Source organism: Rhinopithecus roxellana, chromosome 11, assembly GCF_007565055.1.
Source record: "Rhinopithecus roxellana isolate Shanxi Qingling chromosome 11, ASM756505v1, whole genome shotgun sequence".
Classification (NCBI taxonomy): Eukaryota; Metazoa; Chordata; class Mammalia; order Primates; family Cercopithecidae; genus Rhinopithecus; species Rhinopithecus roxellana.
The window spans coordinates 114,649,717-114,670,495 of record NC_044559.1 but is presented as its reverse complement, the minus strand read 5'-3'; the positions used below and the strand labels follow the sequence as shown (position 1 = coordinate 114,670,495).

Genomic DNA, 20,779 nt, shown 5'->3' with positions numbered 1-20,779 from the left:
GAAAATTACTTGCCCCAATTTTTCCCTGACTGACTGCAGGGTGAGAAGAAAACGGAATCTTCCTCCCTAGCTTTTCAGCTTGGTTCTCAGGTAATAAATATCCTACCCACTAGACATAGCTTTCCAAGGTAACTCATAGAGGACACCACCATATGCTTGCACAATACTCTTCCCGTTTCTAAATGTCACTTCATCAGATAAACGTGGCATCCCTGACCTGCAGTGTGGACATCTCCTGCTGCTTTCAGCATCACCATCAGTCTCTGCCCATCCCCTCCACCTCTAGTGACTGTGAGCCTTTCCCCTCTCTCTGGTCACTTATGAGAAACTAGAACTAAGCCAGGCAGCCGGGAACTCTTGGCATTATATGGTAGGTGTATTAGTCAGGGTTCTCTGGAGGGACAGAACTAATGGAATAGATGGATAGATAGATAGATAGATAGATAGATAGATAGATAGATAGATGGATGGATGGATGGATGGATGGATGGATGGATGGATGGATAGATAGGACAGAACTGATGGAATAGATGGATAGATAGATGGACACACAGGTAGATAGATAAAGGGGAGTTTATTAAGTATTGACTCACATGATCATAAGGTCCCACAATAGGCCGTCTGCAGGCTGAGGAGCAAGGAGAGACAGTCCAAGTTCCAAAACTGAAGAACTTGGAGCCTGATGTTCGAGGGCAGGAAGCATCCAGCACGGGGGAAAGATGGAGGCTGGGAGGCTAGGCCAGTCTCTGTTTTCACATTTTTCTGCCTGCTTGTATCCTAGCTGTGCTGGCAGCTGATTAGATGGTGCCCACCTAGATTAAGGGTGGGTCTGCCTCCCCCAGCCCACTGACTCAAATGTTCATCTCCTTTGGCAACCCCCTCACAGACACACCCAGAATCAATACTTTGTGTCCTTCAATCCACTCAAGTTGACACTCAGTAGTAACCATCACAGTAGGGAATTTCTTTTATGAATTTGGAGGAAGTCAGTAGTGTCTTAAGATGGGCTTTTCTCCACTGCGTTTTTTAAATCTGGGGCTCTTTTCCTTTAAGCTTATGCCAGCTCTTTTTTTTTTTTTTTTTTTTGAGACGGAGTCTCACTCTGTCGCCCAGGCTGGAGTGCAGTGGCTGGATCTCAGCTCACTGCAAGCTCCGCCTTCCGGGTTCACGCCATTCTCCTGCCTCAGCCTCCCGGGTAGCTGGGACTACAGACGCCGCCACGTCGCCCGGCTAGTTTTTGTATTTTTAGTAGAGACGGGGTTTCACCGTGTTAGCCAGGATGGTCTCGATCTCCTGACCTAGTGATCCGCCCGTCTCAGCCTCCCAAAGTGCTGGGATTACAGGCTTGAGCCACCGCGCCCGGCCACTTATGCCAGCTCTTGATAGCACTGTAAATTACAATGGACTGCATTGCAGAATATTCTGGTCTACACACAAGAACCAAAATAAAAATGATATTTGGATTCTTATAGACTTTTAGTGTGATAAAACTTGGACATTTTTTTCCAAGGTATTAAATTTGGAAAATAATAGGTAAAGAGTATAGTTGATGGTTAGTATGCCACAGAAAGCGTGTGTGGAAGAAAAAGAGAATATACCTGCCTCTTACATAGGAGTGGAATCGTGGGAAGTTAATGTCGGGCGGATATTCATCTCACCTTGCCTGACACACATTCATTCTTCCCAGGTAGTGCTACTATGGAAGGTGAATGGACAGGCATAAGAATTTATTGTAGCTGAGTTTTCCTTACTGCTTTGTCCTTGTGGGTTTGGAAATTGTATTTATTTGAATCTACTTTCAGAAAGCATTTAAATAGGGCCGTATGTGGTGGTTCGTGCCTGTAATCACCGCATTTTGGGAGGCTGAGGCGGGCAGATCACTTGAGGTCAGGAGTTCAAGACCAGCCTGGCCAACATGGTGAAACCCTGTCTCCACTAAAAATACAAAAATTAGCCAGGCATGGTGGCACATGCCTGTAATCCCAGCTACTCAGCAGACTGAGGCAGGAGAATCGCTTGAACCCAGGAGGCAGAGGTCACAGTGAGCCAAGATCATGCCACTGTATTCCAGCCTGGGTGACAGAGTGAGACTCTGCCTCAAAATGAAAAAAAAAAAAAAAAGAAGAAGAAGAAGAAAGAAAGCATTTAAATAGTGAGCATTGGGATATCAATATTTCGCAAAGGGACATTTCATGCTGAGAGTGCTGGTCAACCCGATGAGCTAATTAGGTAGGGAATAAATCACCCTGAAGTCTTCTTTGTGCAGTTGGTCGTTTTGGTCACTGGGTCATGTGGAACAAAGATGCTGATTCATGTCTGTTGCAAAATAGTTTGAGCTTGATATATTACTGTTAGAAGATTTAACTCAGAAACCAGGAAAGAAATCAAGGAAAAAAAACTAAATCAAGAAAGAAAAATTACCTTGACAAATTCATTATAGTCACTGTAGTTTTATTTTTATAAGACTGGGCTCTACTTTGCCATTTTAAGCTAAACTGATGCACAGCTAAGCATTACTAGTTGAAATATGCTGTGATCTCCATTCCTGTTTTTTTTTTTTTTTTTTTTTTGAGGTGGAGTCTCGCTCTGCCCCCCGGGCTGGAGTGCAGTGGCCGGATCTCAGCTCACTGCAAGCTCTGCCTCTCCGGTTCACGCCATTCTCCTGCCTCAGCCTCCCGAGTAGCTGGGACTACAGGCGCCCGCCACCACGCCCGGCTAGTTTTTTGTATATTTTTAGTAGAGACGGGGTTTCACCGTGTTAGCCAGGGATGGTCTCGATCTCCTGACCTCGTGATCCGCCCGTCTCGGCCTCCCAAAGTGCTGGGATTACAGGCTTGAGCCACCGCGCCTGGCCCTCCATTCCTGTTTAAATTGTAACGTCTTCTAATAGATTGTGTTGTTGGAGTTCAGATACACGTAAATTTCATTTTGCTAGAAATTTGCTCCTTTTAATGTTGGAGACTTAAAAGACACCCAAGGAAAAGAAGTCATCCAAAGATATAATAATGACAACCAGAAAAGTATTTTGTTAAATTTGTATGTGTTATTAAGATAGGACCTTTATGATTTTGATGTTAATCAAATGTAAGATAAACAACTTACAAAAACTGTGGCAATCATGCTGTTAGATTTCCAAGCAGAGACAAGAAGACTTTCACCTGCCTCCAGCTGGACTTCAGAACTTCGTTTCCTTAGGGTTCTTGACAGTGTTTGTATGAAACAAACCCTGTTCTGTGCTGTGTAAGACGAGTAAGCTTCCCAGGTTAAAATTATTGCTCCAGACCACAGATTTCAGATTCCAAGTGGAACAGAAGTCCAAAGTTGCTGTTTATAAACTTCTAAGGGTCGATTGTACCTTTCGACGGTGTCCACCCTGTGTTGACATACAGCAAAACCAAAGGGCTCTGAAACTTCTAACCACTTTCTGAATTACAGCGAAGAATATTCTTTGCATGGTGTTGAAGTCCTACAATGTCTCAGTGATTTTACATATTGAAAAAAGTCATTGATTTCCATTTTAGTCTTCTGCACTGTCCTCTATTTCAAGTAGTCTCATGTTCCATGTATTATCATGTTATTTGAGGAGTTAAAAAATAAAAAAAAAGAACTGGGGAATCTTCAAGAGGCGGCGGGAATATTGGCTTTGAGAAAGGAACCTTAGAATTTAAAGGTACTGTTTTACCTAAAAAGGAGTCCAGTTTCCAACACTTGGGTTGGGAACGACAGGCTATGGTTGCCCAGGATCTGAAGTACAGAGGAAATTGCTCATCCTTCTGGTGGGAGAGTTTGTCTCTAGAGGATCAGGAGGGTCAGGAGAAGGGCAGGGTGTGGCCGGGAGGAAGGGACATGGTTAGAGATTTCCTTTCTTGATCATTTTCATCGCAGTTCAGCACTGGGTTCACATCGACCTTCCTTCCTTCCTTCCTTCCTTCCTTCCTTCCTTCCTTCCTCCTTCCTCCTCTCCTCCCTCCCTCCCTCCCTCCCTCCCTCCCTCCCTCCTTGTTCCTTCCTCCCCCTCTCCTTCCTCCTTCTCCCTCTCCCTCCCTCCCTCCCTCCCTCCCTTCCTTCCTCCCTCCCTCCTTCTCTCTCTCTTTCTCTCTCTTTCTTTTTCTTTTCTTTCTCTCTCTCTCTCTCCCCCTTTCTTTCTCTCTCTCTCTCTACCTCTCTCCCTTTCCTTTCCTTCCCTTTCCCTTTCCTGACAGAGTCTCACTCTTATCACCCAAGCTGGAGTGCAATGGCAAGATCTCAGCTCACTGCAACCTCCACCTGCCAGGTTCAAGTGATTCTCCCGCCTCAGCCTCCTGAGTAGCTGGGATTACCTGCCATCATGCCTGGCTAATTTTTGTATTGTTGTAGAGACGGGGTTTCACCATGTTGGCCAGGCTGGTCTCTTAACTCCTGACCTCAGGTGATCTGCCCGCCTTGGCCTCCCAGAGTGCTGGGATTATAGGCGTGAGACACCACGGCCAATATTCTCTCTTTCTTTGTTTTCTGTCTCTCTCTCTCTTTCCCCCTCCCCTCCCCTCCCCTCCCCTCCCCTCCCCTCCCCTCCCCTCCCATTCCGTGTTTCCATTCTGGAAGTTCTTTCCCTCATCCCCTCATTGCTTCTGCAGAGCATTTACTCTGACAGTGCCCCCAAGGCTCGTGGCTGCCTGGCTGCTGGATGACAGTAATGCATACATTGCCCGTCTCCCCCAGAGGAATAATGCCGGGGACCATTTGTAGGTGGATGGGAAACTGAAGCAAAGTGTGCTTCAATTTAGATTCCCCAAACTGCCAGAGCCCCATTAAAACTAGACAACTGTTGTTACCTTTAACAGAAGGTTTGCTTCTATTTTCATGTGTAACACACAAGCCCATGGCCTTGACTGGGCTTGGAGGAGGATTGTTAGTGTGTAGGTATTATAGTCTCTGAGGCAGATACACGTGCATCTGCTCAAGTTTAAGATCAGCAGCCGCTCTCTCATATTCTGTGTGTCTGTCTTTGCTGTCGTAGAATCCCAGCGTTCCAATGGAGAAGTTACAGGATATCCAGAGAGCAATGGAGCTGTTATCCGCATGCCAGGGCCCAGCCAGGAACATTAACGAGGCTGCAAAGCACAGATACCAGTTTTGGGACACACAGCCAGTACCTAAACTCGGTAAGTCTTTCTGCTTTTCTCTTTTTTACCCCAGAAACAAAGCTGGATGAACAATAACAATAAAAACACAAAGAGTGTTAACTTCACGTGTATCATTTATTTCATACCACAGATTTGAAATGCAGGAGTAAAATTTTTCTTCTGAAAATACAAATATTAGATAGTGATACTGACTTTCGATAACCATTATTTTAGTCCAATTTCTATCCCAATGAAACATCCAATTTCCCCACACTTGAAAAATTACTATTATTATTTTTATTTTTGAGATAGGGTCTCACTGTATCACCCAGCCTGGAGTACAGTGGCATGATCATAGCTCATTGCAGCCTCCACCTCCTGGGCTCAAGCGATCCTCCCATGTCAGCCTCCCATATATCTGGGACCACAAGTGCACACCACCACACCTGGCTAATTTTTGTACTTTTTTTTGTAGAGACGCTGTTTCAGTATGTTGCTTGGGCTGGTCTCGAACTCCTGGCCTCAAGTGATCCACCTGCCTTGGCCTCCCAAAGTGCTGCGGTTACAGGTGTGAGCCACTGCGCCCAGCCCATTAGAGTATTAAAAATGTATATCAGGTTCTGTGATGGAAGGACCAGGCCCTGAGGGTCCCTCATTCAGCAGGTGTCTGTTGAGTGTTATTAAATGCCAGGCATAGTCCAGGGCACACACCTGGAAACGGTGGAAAAGCAGGACAAAAGGTGGCCAGGCTGGGGAGGAGGGGCGACATATTGAGGTAGAGAAAGGCTTTGGTTAAGCAACAGATGCTGGGAGAAAGTGATGTGTGATGTGTAAGCTTCTGTTGGGAATTTCAAGGGGCCAGTCCCTTGAGGACCAGAGAGCCTCAAGCCGAAGGAAAGCACCAGGAAGGCCCTGAGCTGAGGCCAGCCCTGGTCAGCATGGCCAGAGCACTGGGAGCAGGGGGGAGGGAAGGTATGGAGAGGGGGCTGAGGCGGGCAGCAGCCATGGGGAAGAGCCTGGGTTTTAGTCCCACCGTGTTGGGAAGCTCTGCAGAGAATGACTTGGAAAAGGTATCTTGGTGGAAATCACTAGAAACTGTGATGACCTGGACTACGCTGCTAGCTGAAGTAACCAGCTTTGAAATTATCTTTAGGTGTTGCTGGGAGGGGGCAGAGGTCACTGCAGCCCTTTCCTCTCCCAGTTTGTGGAAATGCAGTAAAAAGAACACACCTCCCAAGGCTGTTGAATGAAACCTATATTGCTTATGACGGTGTGTAAGATAAGCCTGCGTTGTAGGCCTTGAGACTCAGAATCACTGTTGTTTTGTAATGAAATCTTTGCCATTGGATGACAAAGTATTTCTCCTTTTATTTAATTGGCAAAATAGGCCAGCCACGGTGGCTCACACCTATAATCCCAGCACTTTGGGAGGCTGAGGTTGGAGGATCACTTGAACCCAGGAGTTTGAGATCAGCTTGGGCAACATAATGAGATTCCGTCTCTATAAAAAAAATTAAACAATTAGCTGGGCACTGTGGTGTACATCTCTAGTCCCAGCTACTTGGGAGGCTGAGGAGAGAGGATCGCTTGAGCCCAGGAGTTGGAGGCTTCAGTGAGCCGTGATCGCGCCACTGCACTCCAGCCTCGGCGACAGAGTGAGACCCCGTCTCAAAAAAAAAAAAAAGAAAAATAATTGGTGAAACAGCAATGATTTCACACCACTGCCTAGCTTTCATGTTTCAGTCCAGAGGCGCTTGATATAACAGCATCTTTTTAAAGATTATATGAAACCCAAGGGCCCTGAGACTGATTTTGCTTATGTCGCTGACCACTTTGGATGGTTAGAATACTTTGTCATTTAATATTCTCTTTTTTTGCCTTTCTTTTTTCTCTTTCTCTCTCTGCTCAGATGAAGTCATAACATCTCATGGTGCAATTGAACCAGATAAAGACAATGTACGCCAAGAACCGTATTCTTTGCCACAGGGTTTTATGTGGGACACTTTAGACTTGAGTAATGCCGAAGTGGTGAGTGAGTAAAAACCTCTTAAATTCAACTCCCGCATTCACACATTGCTTCTGAGTTGATTCTGAGCACCATGGATAGGACACTTGTTTTATCTTATAGCTCAAGGAGTTATACACGTTGTTAAATGAGAATTACGTAGAAGATGATGACAATATGTTCCGATTTGACTATTCACCCGAGTTCCTATTGTGGTAAGTCTCAGCGGTCACAGATGTCGTGGATAGGCGCTATTGACTTGGGGACTCCTGCCTCTGTTCCTGTATTCTTGGACAATAATTGGTGCGTGTTTTCTTGTCTACCATGACCTCAGGGCTCTGCGTCCACCAGGCTGGCTCCTGCAGTGGCACTGTGGGGTCAGAGTGTCTTCAAACAAAAAACTGGTCGGGTTCATAAGCGCCATCCCAGCAAACATTCGGATTTATGACAGGTATATGTTTAAGCTCAACCATGCTGTTTTTATATGTTTCTTTTCCAAGAATTACAATTAGAGTAGGCCTTTAAAAGTTAGTGAATGCAGGCCAGGCGCGGTGGCTCACGCCTCTAATCCCAACACTTTGGGAGGCCGAGGCAGGTAGATCACCTGAGCTCGGGAGTTTAAGACCAGGCTGGTCAACATGGTGAAACCCCACCTCTACTAAAAATACAAAAATTAGCCGGTCATGGTGGTAGGCACCTGTAATTCCACCTACTCAGGAGGCTGAGGCAGGAGAATTGCTTGAACCCAGGAGGCGGAGGTTGCAGTGAGCCGAGATTGCGCTGTTGCACTCCAGCCTGGGTAACATGAGTGAAACTCCGTCTCAAAAAAAAAAAAATGACTGAATGCAAGCTGTCGGTGGTCAGGGAGGTTGTGTATGTGTGGAGGCAGAGGCTTTATGGAAACTCCCTAATTGGTTTTGCTGTGAACCTAAAACGGCTTTAAAACATAAAGTTTATTAAGTAGTAAAGAAAAAAAAACCTGGACTGTGAATAAAAATAAAGGACAGTGGGTTCTTTTTCTCTTTTTCTCTCTCTGCCTCTCAACCTCATACATGCTCACACATATATGTATCAGAATAAACGAAGCCTTGGCCAGGCACGGTGGCTCACACCTGTAATTCTAGGACTTTGGTTGAGGCCGAGGCTGGCAGATCACTTGAGGTCAGGAGTTCAAGACCAGCCTGGCCAACATGGCGAAACCCCGTCTCTACTAAAAATACAAAAATTAGCCAGCATAGTGGCACATACCTGTAATCCTAGCTACTTGGGAGGCTGAGGCACGAGAATCACTTGAACCCAGGAGGAAGAGGTTGCAGTGAGCCAAGATTACACCATTGCACTCCAGCATGGGCGACAGAGCAAGACTTCATCTCAAAAAAAAAAAAAATTGCTTCAAAATTTTTTAGGAGAGATAAAGCTTTCTCTCCATAGGATACATTGCATTTTTAGTTAGGATCTCCAGCCCAGAAAGTCAAAGATCCAGCTGTGAAAGTCAAAGATGTCATAATAATTGGTCTCTTTACTTTTCAGTATATTAGGTTAGCTTATTTACTGTGAAAAGCATTTGATCTCAAGGAATATTTTGTGCCAAATGAAATGTGTACCTGGAAACAGAGCCAGGAACAGGCTTTGAAGATCCAGGAGGTTTACTGTAGCTCAGAGCAGCACCAGCTCTGGTCTGCCCAAAGCCCCTCTCAGGGATCCCAGGGGTTTATATCACACTCCAAAGCAATTATCTTACCAGATTCTGCACCAGATGACCCAGTTATTACCGTAATTATGTACATTATTGGAAAAACAGATCTAGAAACTTAAAGAGGGGCAGGTTGTAGTGATTCATGCTCGTAATCCCAGCACTTTGGGAGGCTGAGACGGGAGGATTACTTGAGGCCAGGAGTTCGAGACCAGTCTGGTCAACATAGTGATACCTCATCTCAAAAAAGAAAAAAAAAAAAAAAAAAGTTTAAAGAACCATAGCTGATCCAATTTCTAAACTGAAAACTTGTAACAGACCAAAGTCCTAAAATGTATTTAGAACAAGAGGGTTGGAGCCTCCATGCGTTTTACAGTCATTTTGGCAGTAAGATATGGGGAATAGTGTTTCCATCTGAATTTGCGAAATGTCTAAGTGATAGAATATTTTTCTTAAATATTGTGTTAAAGAGTGGCTTTCAGGCCAGGCGCGGTGGCTCACGCCTATAATCCCAGCACTTTGGGAGGCCAAGGCAGGTGGATCACGAGGTCAGGATTTCGAGACCAGCGTGGTCAATATGGTGAAACCCTGTCTCTGCTAAAAATACAAAAATTAACTGGGCGTGGTGGTACGCGCCTGTAATTTCAGCCACTCGGGAGGCTGACAAAGGAGAATCATTTGAACCTGGCAGTCAGAGGTTACAGTGAGCCGAGATTGCGCCATTTCGCTCCAGCCTGGGTGTCAGTGTGACAGTCTCAAAAAAAAAAAAAAAAAAAAAAAAAAAAGAATGGCCTTTATGTTCTTTTTCTTTTTCTTTTCTTTTCTTTTTTTTTTTTTTTTTGAGGCAGGGTCTTGCTCTGTTGTCTAGGCTGGAGAGCTGGAGTTCAGCGATGCGATCATGGCTCACTGCAACCTCTGTCTCCCGGGCTCAAGTGATCCATCCACCTCAGCCTCCCAATAACTGGGACCACAGGCATGTGGCAACATGACTGACTGATGTTTCCAGATGAGAGCCTCAGTGTTGCTCAGGCTGGTCTCAAACTCCTGGTCTCAAGCAGTCCACCTGCCTTGGCCTCCCAAAGTGCTGAGATTACAGGCGAGAGCCACTGTGCCTGGCCCGCATTCTTATTCTTGGATATTTCCTGGGTATCATCTTATTTTTTAAAATGTGTTGGCTCTTCATTTTCAATCTTGTTTTGACTCTTAATCTTCACCATCTTTATTCCTTAGTGTGAAGAAGATGGTAGAAATCAACTTTCTTTGTGTTCATAAGAAGTTGAGATCCAAACGGGTAGCCCCAGTACTAATCCGAGAAATCACTAGAAGAGTGAACCTGGAAGGGATCTTCCAGGCTGTGTATACCGCGGGAGTGGTTCTTCCTAAGCCTGTGGCCACGTGCAGGTACCAGTACCATATTTCTACCTCAGGTCCTCCCTTTATCAAACATGTTGAGCCTCACCACTGTTCTTCTAGAAGTAGTTTGCTGGTAGCAGAGATGGAGACTAGAACCTAGAATCACCAAGTCCAGTATTCTTTCTGGTATATCATTTGCCACTTGGTGATTAAAAAAAAAATTTTTTTTCACATTTTCCTACTAATGATGCTAGATCTATACTTTTTTTTTTTTTTTGAGACAGACTCTCGCTCTGTTGCCCAGGCTGAAGTGCAGTGGTGTGATCTCGGCTCACTGCAACCTCTGCCTCCTGGGTTCAAGTGATTCTTCTGCCTCAGCTTCCCAAGTAGCTGGGATTACAGGCATGTGCCACCACACCCAGCTAATTTTTGTATTTTTAGTAGAGGCAGGGTTTCACCATGTTGGTCAGGCTGGTCTCGAACTCCTGACCTCGTGTGCATCTATACTTCTAAGTCTATTCCATGTGAAAGATGGTTGCTGTCTCTTCATGGGAAAACCTAGGACATGATGATCTTAAAATTCCAATGTCATACCATTTTCTTTCCACCCCAAAGCTTAGTTTTCTGCCGTGCTTTGCAGCACTACCAAAGTGTCCTGAAAGTCTGTTAAGCATCCATCCAAAAGGCTCAGATGTAGAGAGACCTAAGCTCTGTTTTTACAACTTTGTCTGCACTATTCAAGCTTTCAAAGGTTATTCCAGTGAGAAAATTATCAGATTGCCACAAGACTAACCTGTTTCTAAAACATCGGAGTTTATTTCCCCACCCCTCACCACTGTTTTTATTGATTTCAGTAGGATGAAACTTAAAATTACTATATCCTATTAAATTATTACATTCGTTAAGTAAGTGGAATACTAGATTTTTTCACGGGTATATTTTAATACAAATCATTTATCCCAGAGCCTGGAATCACTTAAGAAATTTAAGCTAGTTTCTCAAAAAGTTGTTTTCTTTGGTGTGTAGTCTGTAAAGGTGAAGGCTACTAATTTAGGGGATTTATTTTCATGTTTTTAAACTTTCTGATTGGCCTTTTGTAGAATCAGTGATGGTCCTTAAACACTTGGAAACCTGAGTATGGTTAATATTTCTTTTTTTGCGTGTCTGAGATACTCTTGCTCTGTTGCCCACGCTGGAGTGCGGTGGCGCGATCTCGGCTCACTGCTGCAACCTCCGCCTCCCGGGTTCCAGCAATTCTCCTGCCTCAGCCTCCCGAGTAGCCGGGATTACAGGCGCACACTATCACGCCCGGCTAATTTTTGTATGTTTAGTAGAGATGGGGTTTCACCATGTTGGCCAGGCTGGTCTCCAACCCCTGGCCTCAAGTGATCTGCCCACCTCAGCCTCCCAAAGTGCTGGGATTACAGGCATGAACCACTGTGCCCAGCCAATTAATATTTCTTTTGCAGTTTTAAGATTTCTCTTTAGTGAAAAAGATGAAAGGTCACAAAGTCCAGAAGAACATAACTAGGAGTACAAGATACATTTTAGATATTAAAAATTGACTGATAAAATGATGATGTAGGATGAGGGCCTCTGTCTAGTACAGAGGGTCTGTCTCAAAAAAAAAAAAGTAAGTAGTAAATGCTTATGTAACAGCCAAGCTGAGACAAAGAGTGAAACTTGTAGAGTTAGAAATCAATTAGATTTTAAAACCTTTATTGTATTCCAGATACTGGCATCGATCCCTAAACCCCAGAAAACTGGTAGAAGTGAAATTTTCTCACTTGAGTAGAAATATGACTTTACAGAGAACAATGAAACTCTACAGACTTCCAGATGTAAGTAAGAATGATTTGCAGTTTTTTGAAGCTGTAACAACTGATGCTTTTAATGCAGAAAAGAATTATTTGCAGGAGTCTTAAAAACTGACTCGTGTCTGAGGAAGTGAATATGGAGCAAAAGAGATTTCATGGAACTCGGGAGCTAGGGAAGGTAGGGAGTTTGTTTGGAAATACCAGTCTTTCCTTTTTCCCTAAGGCTCTTAAAGTTGTTCCGTTGGTAGTTGGATGAGACTGGACTCAAGGCAAGTAAGTTTTGAAATGTGGGGACTTTATGGTCTGTTAAGGAAGAAGGAAGAAAAGTCCGGGGTGCTGATTTCTTAATGCATTGGAACTCAGGAATCAGGTATAGAGGAGAGACCCAGGGAGCGGAAATCATGTGTCATTACATTATCATCTTCTTAAACTATCTCATTCTCAATGTGAAAAGTTGTCATTATTATTTTTATTTATTTATTTTTTTTTGAGACAGAGTCTTGCTCTGTCTCCCAGGCTGGAGTGCAATGGCACAATCTCAGCTCACTGCAACCTCAGCCTCCCGGGTTCAAGCGATTCTCCCCGCTCAGCCTCCCAAGTAGCTGGGACTACAGGCACCCACCACCACACCTGGCTAATTTTTATATTTTTAATAGAGACGGGGTTTCACCATGTTGGCCAGGCTGGCCTCCGACTCCTAACCTCAAGTGAACCTACCTGCTTCAGCCTCCCAAGGTGCTGGGATTACAGGCATGAGCCACGGCACCCAGCTGAAAAGTTATTTATTTTTATTTTTTGAGATGGAGTCTTGCTCTGTTACCCAGGCTGGAGTGCAGTGGCGTGATGTTGGTTCATTGCAACCTCCACCTCCCGGGTTCAAGCAATTCTCCTTCTTTAGCCTCCCAACTAGCTGGAATTACAGGTGTGCACCACCACGCCCAGCTAATTTTTGTATTTTTAATAGAGATAGGGTTTCACCGTGTTGGCCAGGCTGGTCTCGAACTCCTGACCTCGTGATCCGCCTGCCTCCGGGTCCCAAAGTGCTGGGATTACAGGTGTGAGCCACCACACCCGGCCAAGTTATCATTTTGAATAGGGAAACATATAAATTTGCTTTCCAGACTTGGCTTTATTTGGGGCTTGGCTGGTATATTAGTTATCTATGGCCATGTAAAAAATGACCACAAACTGAGCTGCTTAAAACAACATTTATTATCACACAGCTTCTGTGGGCCAGAAATCCAGTCACAGCTTAGCTGAGTCCTGTGCTTCATTCAGGGTCTTTCCTGAAGCTGCCACCCAGGTGTCAGCCAGGGCTGGGGTCTCATCTGAAACTTGACTAGGGAAGGATCCATTTCCGGGCTCCTGTAGTTGTCGGCAGGATGGAGTTCCTCACTGGCTGTTGGACCAAGGGCCTCAGTTCTTTGCCACGTTGGGTTCTCCATAGGGCAGCTCACAGCATGGCAGCTTGTTCGTCAAAGCCAGTGAGAGACAGAGTCTGTGGAGAGAATCTGCTGGCCAGATGGAAGTCAAAACCTTATGCAGATGATTTATGAAAGTGACATCCAGTCGCCACTGCCATGTCTTTTTTTTTTTTTTTTTTTTTTAAAGATGGAGTCTCACTCTGTTGTCCAGGCTGGAGTGCGGTGGCACAATCTCAGCTCACTGCAACCTCTGCCTCCTGGGTTCAAGCGATTCTCCTGCCTCAGCCTCCCAAATAGCTGGGACTACAGGCATGCACCACCATGTCAAGCTAATTTTTGTATTTTTAGTAGAGACGGGGTTTCCATATGTTAGTCAAGCTAGTCTCGAACCCCTGACCTCAGGTGATCCACCTGCCTTGGCCTCTGAAAGTGCTGGGATTATAGGTGTGAGCCACTGCGCCCAGCTACCATTGTCATTTCTATTGGTTAGAACCTAATGACAGGTCCTGCCCACACGTAACAGGAGCAGATCACATAGGCGTGAATCCCAGGAGGTGGGATCCGTGGGGGCCATCTTAAAATCCGTGCGCCACTGATGGGATCTTTTGTTTGAAGTGTTGTGACGTGTAAATTGAAATAAAATCTTTGGCCAGGCACGGTGGCTCATGCCTATAATCCCAGCACTTTGGGAGGCTGAGGCGGGCAGCTGACAAGGTTCAGAGTTCGACACCACCCTGGCCAACATGGTGAAACCCCGTCTCTACTAAAAATTTAAAAATTAGCTGTACATGGTGGCATGCGCCTATAGTCCCAGCTACTAGGGAGGCTAAGGCAGGAGAATCACTTGAACCTGGGAGGCAGAGGTTGCAGTGAGCCAAGATCACGCCACTGCACTCCAGCCTGGCCACAGAGCAAGACTCCATCTCAAAAAAAAAAAAGGAATAAAAAGTTCAGGCATGGTCGGGCGCGGTGGCTCAAGCCTGTAATCCCAGCACTTTGGGAGGCCGAGGCGGGCGGATCACGAGGTCAGGAGATCGAGACCATCCTGGCTAACACTGTGAAACCCCGTCTCTACTAAAAAATACAAAAAAAAAACTAGCCGGGCGAGGTGGCAGGCGCCTGTAGTCCCAGCTACTCGGGAGGCTGAGGCAGGAGAATGGCGTAAATCCGGGAGGCGGAGCTTGCAGTGAGCTGAGATCCGGCCACTGCACTCCAGCCCGGGCGACAGAGTGAGACTCCGTCTCAAAAAAAAAAAAAAAAGTTCAGGCATGCCTGCTTTTTTTCACTGTGGGTGAATGCTGCTCTACTTTGGTCTCTCTAAATTTCAGTTTCTTGAACCTGAAGCAGCCTAGCTTACGTACAAGGAAAACACACACTTACATGTAGGTTGCCTACAATGGAGTGATGAATAAGGAGTTTTAGCACATATCATTGGTTTACTCACGATGATTTTCCTAAGGTGCTAGAAGTATTTTTGACTTGACTCCATTCATCAGCCTTAGTATTTTTGTACAAGAGTCAGTCTTCTCATGGGTATAGGCATTGATTATGAAACCAGACTGTGGCATCTTACTTCCAGTGAGCCTGGGTTCCTGTTAGTGGTCCTGTTCCAGTCATGCTGCGATAGTGACTGCCTTTCCCGCACCCATAAACTGAAATTTATGAAGTGCTTTCAAATACATTATTCAATTTATTCTCACAGCAACCTTTTGAAGTTAGTACTTCTTATCCCCATTTTACAGATGAAGAAACCGAGGCAAGGATGTGTTAATATTACTAGGTGGAGGGCTTGGGATGCAGGCCCCAGACCTCCGTGTTTCCCTGTTAGCTCCCTCTGCCTCTGCCGTCCCCTCTAACATTACCCACTGTGGGGACACCATGGCTCAGCCCCACTAAATGTCTCACTGTGGGTACATTACAGCATAAATCAAGGTAGAAAAGGACGATTGTCAAGGTGCAAACAGCTCTCATTGGCTTTCCCCAGTCTCCTTTCCCCCTTTTAAGTCGTAGGAAAGGAAAGGAAAATTAAGAGTAAATTAATATAATAAAAGAGAGATTAAAGTACAGATATTATGAAATTGGAAGGTGCTGACAGCAGTCCCTTGGGTGTCTGCCTCTTGAGTTAAACTGGACAGTACTGCATATACCAGATGCCCCTTCCTCTCCTATAGGCCCAGATGGGTGATACCACTGCTAGCAGTCAAGTCATTTAAGAACGTTTTTGTACCATTCAGCATAAAAGCCTCCTTATGGAATACAGCTTTTGCTGTACAGATCAATCTCATTTTCTGCCTCATTGTTGCTGTTTTTGCTTATAGGAGTGCCAGCTTTATGTCTTTTTCATGGACTTTTGAATATAGGAGCTAACATTTATTGTGGCCAGCGTTATACTAGACATTTAACAGCCTCATAACAGTCTCATTTACTAATCATAACAGCCACAGGAGGATGGGTCGTTATCCCCATAGCACAGAAGGGGCCATGAGTACACAAGATTGACTTGCTCAGAGTCTGCTGGCCAGAAGCAGAGCTGTCGCAGAGTCTGCGCCATTCACAACTGTTAACCTAAAATACTAAGGTCTCCCCAAGAAACATGCCTTGCCATGCCTCCCTACACTTTCAGTGTTTGGGATGATTTTGTTTTATTTTGTTTTTTTGATTTGGTGTTGAGTATTTCCAAGTTCGATTTTGCGCGTCTGTATCAATGAAAGGTAATTTGATGTCGATAAAAAGAAAAAGCAGGAGAAGTCAGAGAATGATCCACTAAGGTCTTAGCACTGTTCTGCGAGGAGGATGCGCTTGCTAAGATATGTCAAGGCATATAAAGTCTTCTATATTCAGTGGCATTAGATGGTTTTTAAGTGTTTAGCATTCTCTCTGCTCCTTTTTGAATCATACAAATAACCATAATCGTTGCTTACATCTCTCCTGTGGAATCTTGGCTCTCAAATGGTTTGCACCGCATACTTGACAGATAACACTACTGATTTTTAATAGAGCTCTGAGCTTCATTTGCTTATGTACTTACAAGCAGATTTTACACAGATTTCAATGCACATAGAGGCCAATGAATCATGCATATTAGTTGGGCCATGGGAAAGGATATCTGATTCAGATACAGAGTTTGCTTATGAAACTGCGATTTTTCTCAGTTACTGGAAATGATTCTCTGTGTTTTATTGAACTCTCAGAAAACATGACTGCTTCACTATTCCATTATACGGAAGCTCACCATTTTCACCTAAACCTAACAGCCCTCCTACTTTCTGAGGACAACAGTTATAATTTGAGTGTTTGTTTTGCTTTTCAAAAGTTATTTCTTTCTTTTTTTTTTTTTTTTTTTTTCTGGTGAGATGAAGTCTCGCTGTGTCGCCAGGCTGGAGTGCAGTGACGCGATCTTGGCTCACCGCAACCTCCGCCACTCGGATTCAAGCAATTCTCCTGCCTCGGCCTCCTAAGTAGCTGGGACTACAGCCAGGTGCCACTACACCCAGCTAATTTTTGTATTTTTAGTAGAGACGGGGTTTCATCATGTTGGCCAGGATGGTCTCAATCTCTTGATCTTGTGATCCGCCCGCCTTGGCCTCCCAAAGGGCTGAGATTACAGGCATGAGCCACCACGCCCGGCAGTATATCATTGTTACACAGATTATTTTAGCTATTAGTCAGCAATTGTAAATATTCTTACCCTGTTTTCTAGGACTTTCTATTTTTTATAGCTGATACATCTTGGTGTGCTCTTATGCTTTAATGCTTCTGTAAAAATTTGTTCAAAATGCTTATAAGTTGCCAAACTTACGAGACTTTTTACCTGAATTTAGACAACATATTGCTTGTCTAAATTCTGCTACTTATTTTTCTAACCTTTAGAGACCTAAGATAGCGGTTCTCAAAGTGTGGCCCAGGGACCTCTGGAAGTCCCCCAAGATCTTTGAATTCATGCAGTTATTTTTTTTTTTGTTACTATTTTCATAATAACACTAATATTTAATTTTCTCACTTTCATTCTCTTCTGAGTATACTGTGAAGTCTTCTAGAGGCCATGTGGCATGTGTATTTCTGTAGTCTTTTGTTTAAAAATGTTCTCAGTTTTGATTTCTAATACGATAAGTGTGGATATATGCATAGCCCACATAAGCAAAGCTCTTTGGAGGTACTCAATCATTATTAATAGTGCAGGCCAGGAGCAGTGGCCCATGCCTGTAATCCCAGCACTTTGAGAGACTGAGGCGGGTGGATCATACGGTCAGGAAATCGAGACCATCCTGGATAACACGATAAAACCCCGTCTCTACTAAAAATACAAAAAATTAGCTGGGTGTGGTGGCACGTGCCTGTAATCCCAGCTACTTGGGAAGCTGAGGCAGGATCAAATCACTTGAACCCAGGAGGCAGAGGTTGCAGTGAGCTGAGATCGCACCACTGCACTCCAGCCTGGGTGACAGAGTGAGACTCCATCTAAAAAAAAAAAAAAAAAAAAAAAAAAAAAAAAAATAGTGTAAAAGGGTCCCAAGACCAAAATATTTGAAAACTGCTGCTTTAAGGCTATCTGCTGGGCAGTTCCTTTAGTGGTTTCACAGTTGGATATTCAATGAATGAGAATTGTGCTCCAGAAGAATGTTTTGCTCTAGAAGGAAGTTGGGAAATGTTTTCTTCATTTCTGAATGTTCTCTATTACAGGTATCATATATCCTGTGGCTTTCATTAATTCATCTAATTGCTTGATATTGTTGTTACTGAACCAGTAACAAAAGGAAAAGAATTCTGATATTGAGAAAGGCTATTTGAAATTTATCAAGCTAGGTCTGCCTCATAGCAGAAACTACTTTTTTTAATGACTACAATATATATTTTATATGGTTTTGGTCTTCCCACTAGCATTTAGAAGTGCTTATTTATTTCCAGTGGAGATCTGGATATTTCTGACTCATTGGTTTTGAGAGCTACAGAAAGACTAAAGGTATGCATTGCTTGTTAAATGTGAAGGACTTAAATTCTCTAAATTTAGATTATTAAATGGTATTTTAGCTGCAGTGATTTCGAGATGACATAAATCATAATAGAATGGCCTATAGTAAATATTCAGCTGAGGACTGTTCGTCTATAAATATAGAGCATGCACCTCCCATTCCCCTTTCCCCTAACTAATCGATAATCAATCAGCACTGTGTGTCACTGAAGCTTAGAAACCTCAGCACAGCTAATAGTTGATGAGAGCTGGCACTCAAGAGAAAACCTATTTTCCTTGGCCTAGTGTGGTGGCTCACGCCTGTAATCCCAGCACTTTGGGAGGCTGAGGTAGGCAGATCACCTGAGGTCAGGCATTGGAAACCAGCCTGGCCAACGTGGTGAAACCTTGTCTCTACTAAAAGTACAAAATTAGCCGGGTGTGGTGGCAGGCGCCTGTAATCCCAGTTACTCAGGAGGCTGAGGCAGGAGAATCGCTTGAACCCAGGAGGTGGAGGTTGCAGTGAACCGAGATCGCACCATTGCACTCCAGCCTGGGTGACAAAAGTGAGACTCCATCTCAAAAAAAAGCCCTGGTTTCCCCCTTGGGCTTCTACCTGGGGGCATGCAGGAATTATAATGACCTAATTCTACAGGAAGTTTTTCACTTAAAAAAATTTCTTAAGAGTGGAACTGCTAGATTGTATAAAATTTTAAAAAATATTTAGAAATCATTTAGGGCAGAAAAAGTAGAGTAGCAAAATTTATATACAGATTATTCATCTCTTAAAATGTATCTAGTATTTCTCCAAGGGGGAAAAAAAATCAGGTTTACAGAAAAAAATAAACCTGTATTTCTCAGTTTAAAATTGTTTGTTTGTTGGGCTTTCTGACTTTTAGTCTCAAGTCCCCTGGCCCCTGAACAGTTCTGGAGAGCAGTGATGTCAGGGGCTTTTATGAGGACAACAGTTGAACAAATTCAAATGGGGACCTGTCCTGACTTTTAGGTTTTTTATTCCTATAGCTTAAATTTTTAAACTCTAAAGCTCTGGAGTATTGATAAAAACGCCTACCCTCATCACCTTTACCCAGAAGATGTGGCAGGAGAGGCCAGGCCATGTCCCTGGCAGCCATTTGCCGTTAGACGAGATGGACGCTTTCAGGGTGGTATGGCCATAAACCTGTTTGCTTTTAGAAAATACTTGGCTATGAACGATGCTTGCCTTCCCAGCCTGATATGATTTACTCCCGTATCATTTTTGTTCAAGAGAACAAAATCACCACACGCTTTTAATGGGCTATTGAATAATAAAACAAGTTGCTCAGTTGTGTTTTCAAAATGTCAGACTTGGCAGTTTTAAAGCATCCCTCAGAAACCATGAGGGATTGGTTCCAGGACCCCTCAGATACCAGAATCCTTGGGTGCTCAAGTCCCTTATATGAGATGGCAGAGCATTGTGTATTTGCATATAATGTATGCACATCCTCCTGTATACTTTATTTATTTATTTATTTATTTATTTATTTATTTATTATTATTATTTTTTTTTTTTTTGAGACGGAATCCCGCCCTATCTCCCAGGCTGGAGTGCAGTGGTGTGATCTTGGCTCACTGCAGCCTCCGCCTCCCAGGTTCAAACGATTCTCCTGCCTCAGCCTCCTGAGTAGCTGGGATTACAGTTGCCTGTCACCACGCCTGGCTAATTTTTACATTTTTGGTAGAGATAGCGTTTCACCATATTGGCCAAGCTGGTCTCGAACTTCTGACCTCAAATGATCCACCGGCGTCAGCCTCCCAAAGTTCTGGGATTACAGGCATGAGCCACCACGCCCCCCTGTCCTGTATACTTTAAATCATCTCTGGATTACTTATAAGGCCAAATACAATCTAAATGCTATGTAAGTAGTTGTTACACTGCATTTTTCAGAAATAATGACAAGAAAAAAAGTCTGTACACAATCAGCACAGATACAACTCTCCAGGTTTTTTTCCCCTAATATTTTTCATCTAAGGTTGGTTGAACCCACAGATACACAACCAGTGGATATGGAGGGCTGCCTGTACTCCAGAAGTCATGCTAAGATGGCTACGTCCCATCTTGTAGACTGTTCACATTCTTGGCATTGGTATATGCATTGGTGTATTTTGGGTATTGGCATACATCACGAGCTTGTAGTGTTCCCTTTGATTTTTGTTTGGGTCATGGGCAATACTGACCAAAGACTTGCCGCACAAATAAGAAGATACAACACATTGTCTGTCTCGCCTGTATTTTAACCCAGCTCTTCTCAAACCTTAATGTGTGTACAAATCCCGAGGGAATCTTGTCGAGTTGCAGGTTCGGATTCATTAGCTCTGGGGCAGGGCCGGGCTCTGCAGCTCTAACAAGCTCCCGCATGCTGCTCATTCTGCCGGTCTGCAGACCACACCTTGAGCG

The 20,779-nt window shown here is 44.1% G+C and overlaps 1 protein-coding gene across 3 annotated transcripts in view; it reads left to right on the top strand.

Moving 5' to 3' along the window:
• Positions 1 to 20,779, top strand: part of NMT2 (N-myristoyltransferase 2) — a 66,668-nt gene that overhangs the window by 29,583 nt on the left and 16,306 nt on the right. For 2 of the 3 annotated variants that reach the window (XM_030940028.1, XM_030940029.1), the window contains 6 exons: positions 4,997 to 5,141; positions 7,012 to 7,130; positions 7,231 to 7,322; positions 7,442 to 7,558; positions 10,031 to 10,201; positions 11,886 to 11,994. In XM_030940028.1, the coding sequence (XP_030795888.1) occupies positions 4,997 to 5,141; positions 7,012 to 7,130; positions 7,231 to 7,322; positions 7,442 to 7,558; positions 10,031 to 10,201; positions 11,886 to 11,994 (753 nt within the window). The remainder of the gene's footprint in view (positions 1 to 4,996; positions 5,142 to 7,011; positions 7,131 to 7,230; positions 7,323 to 7,441; positions 7,559 to 10,030; positions 10,202 to 11,885; positions 11,995 to 20,779) is intronic. The other variant, XM_030940030.1, reaches the window with a different exon arrangement.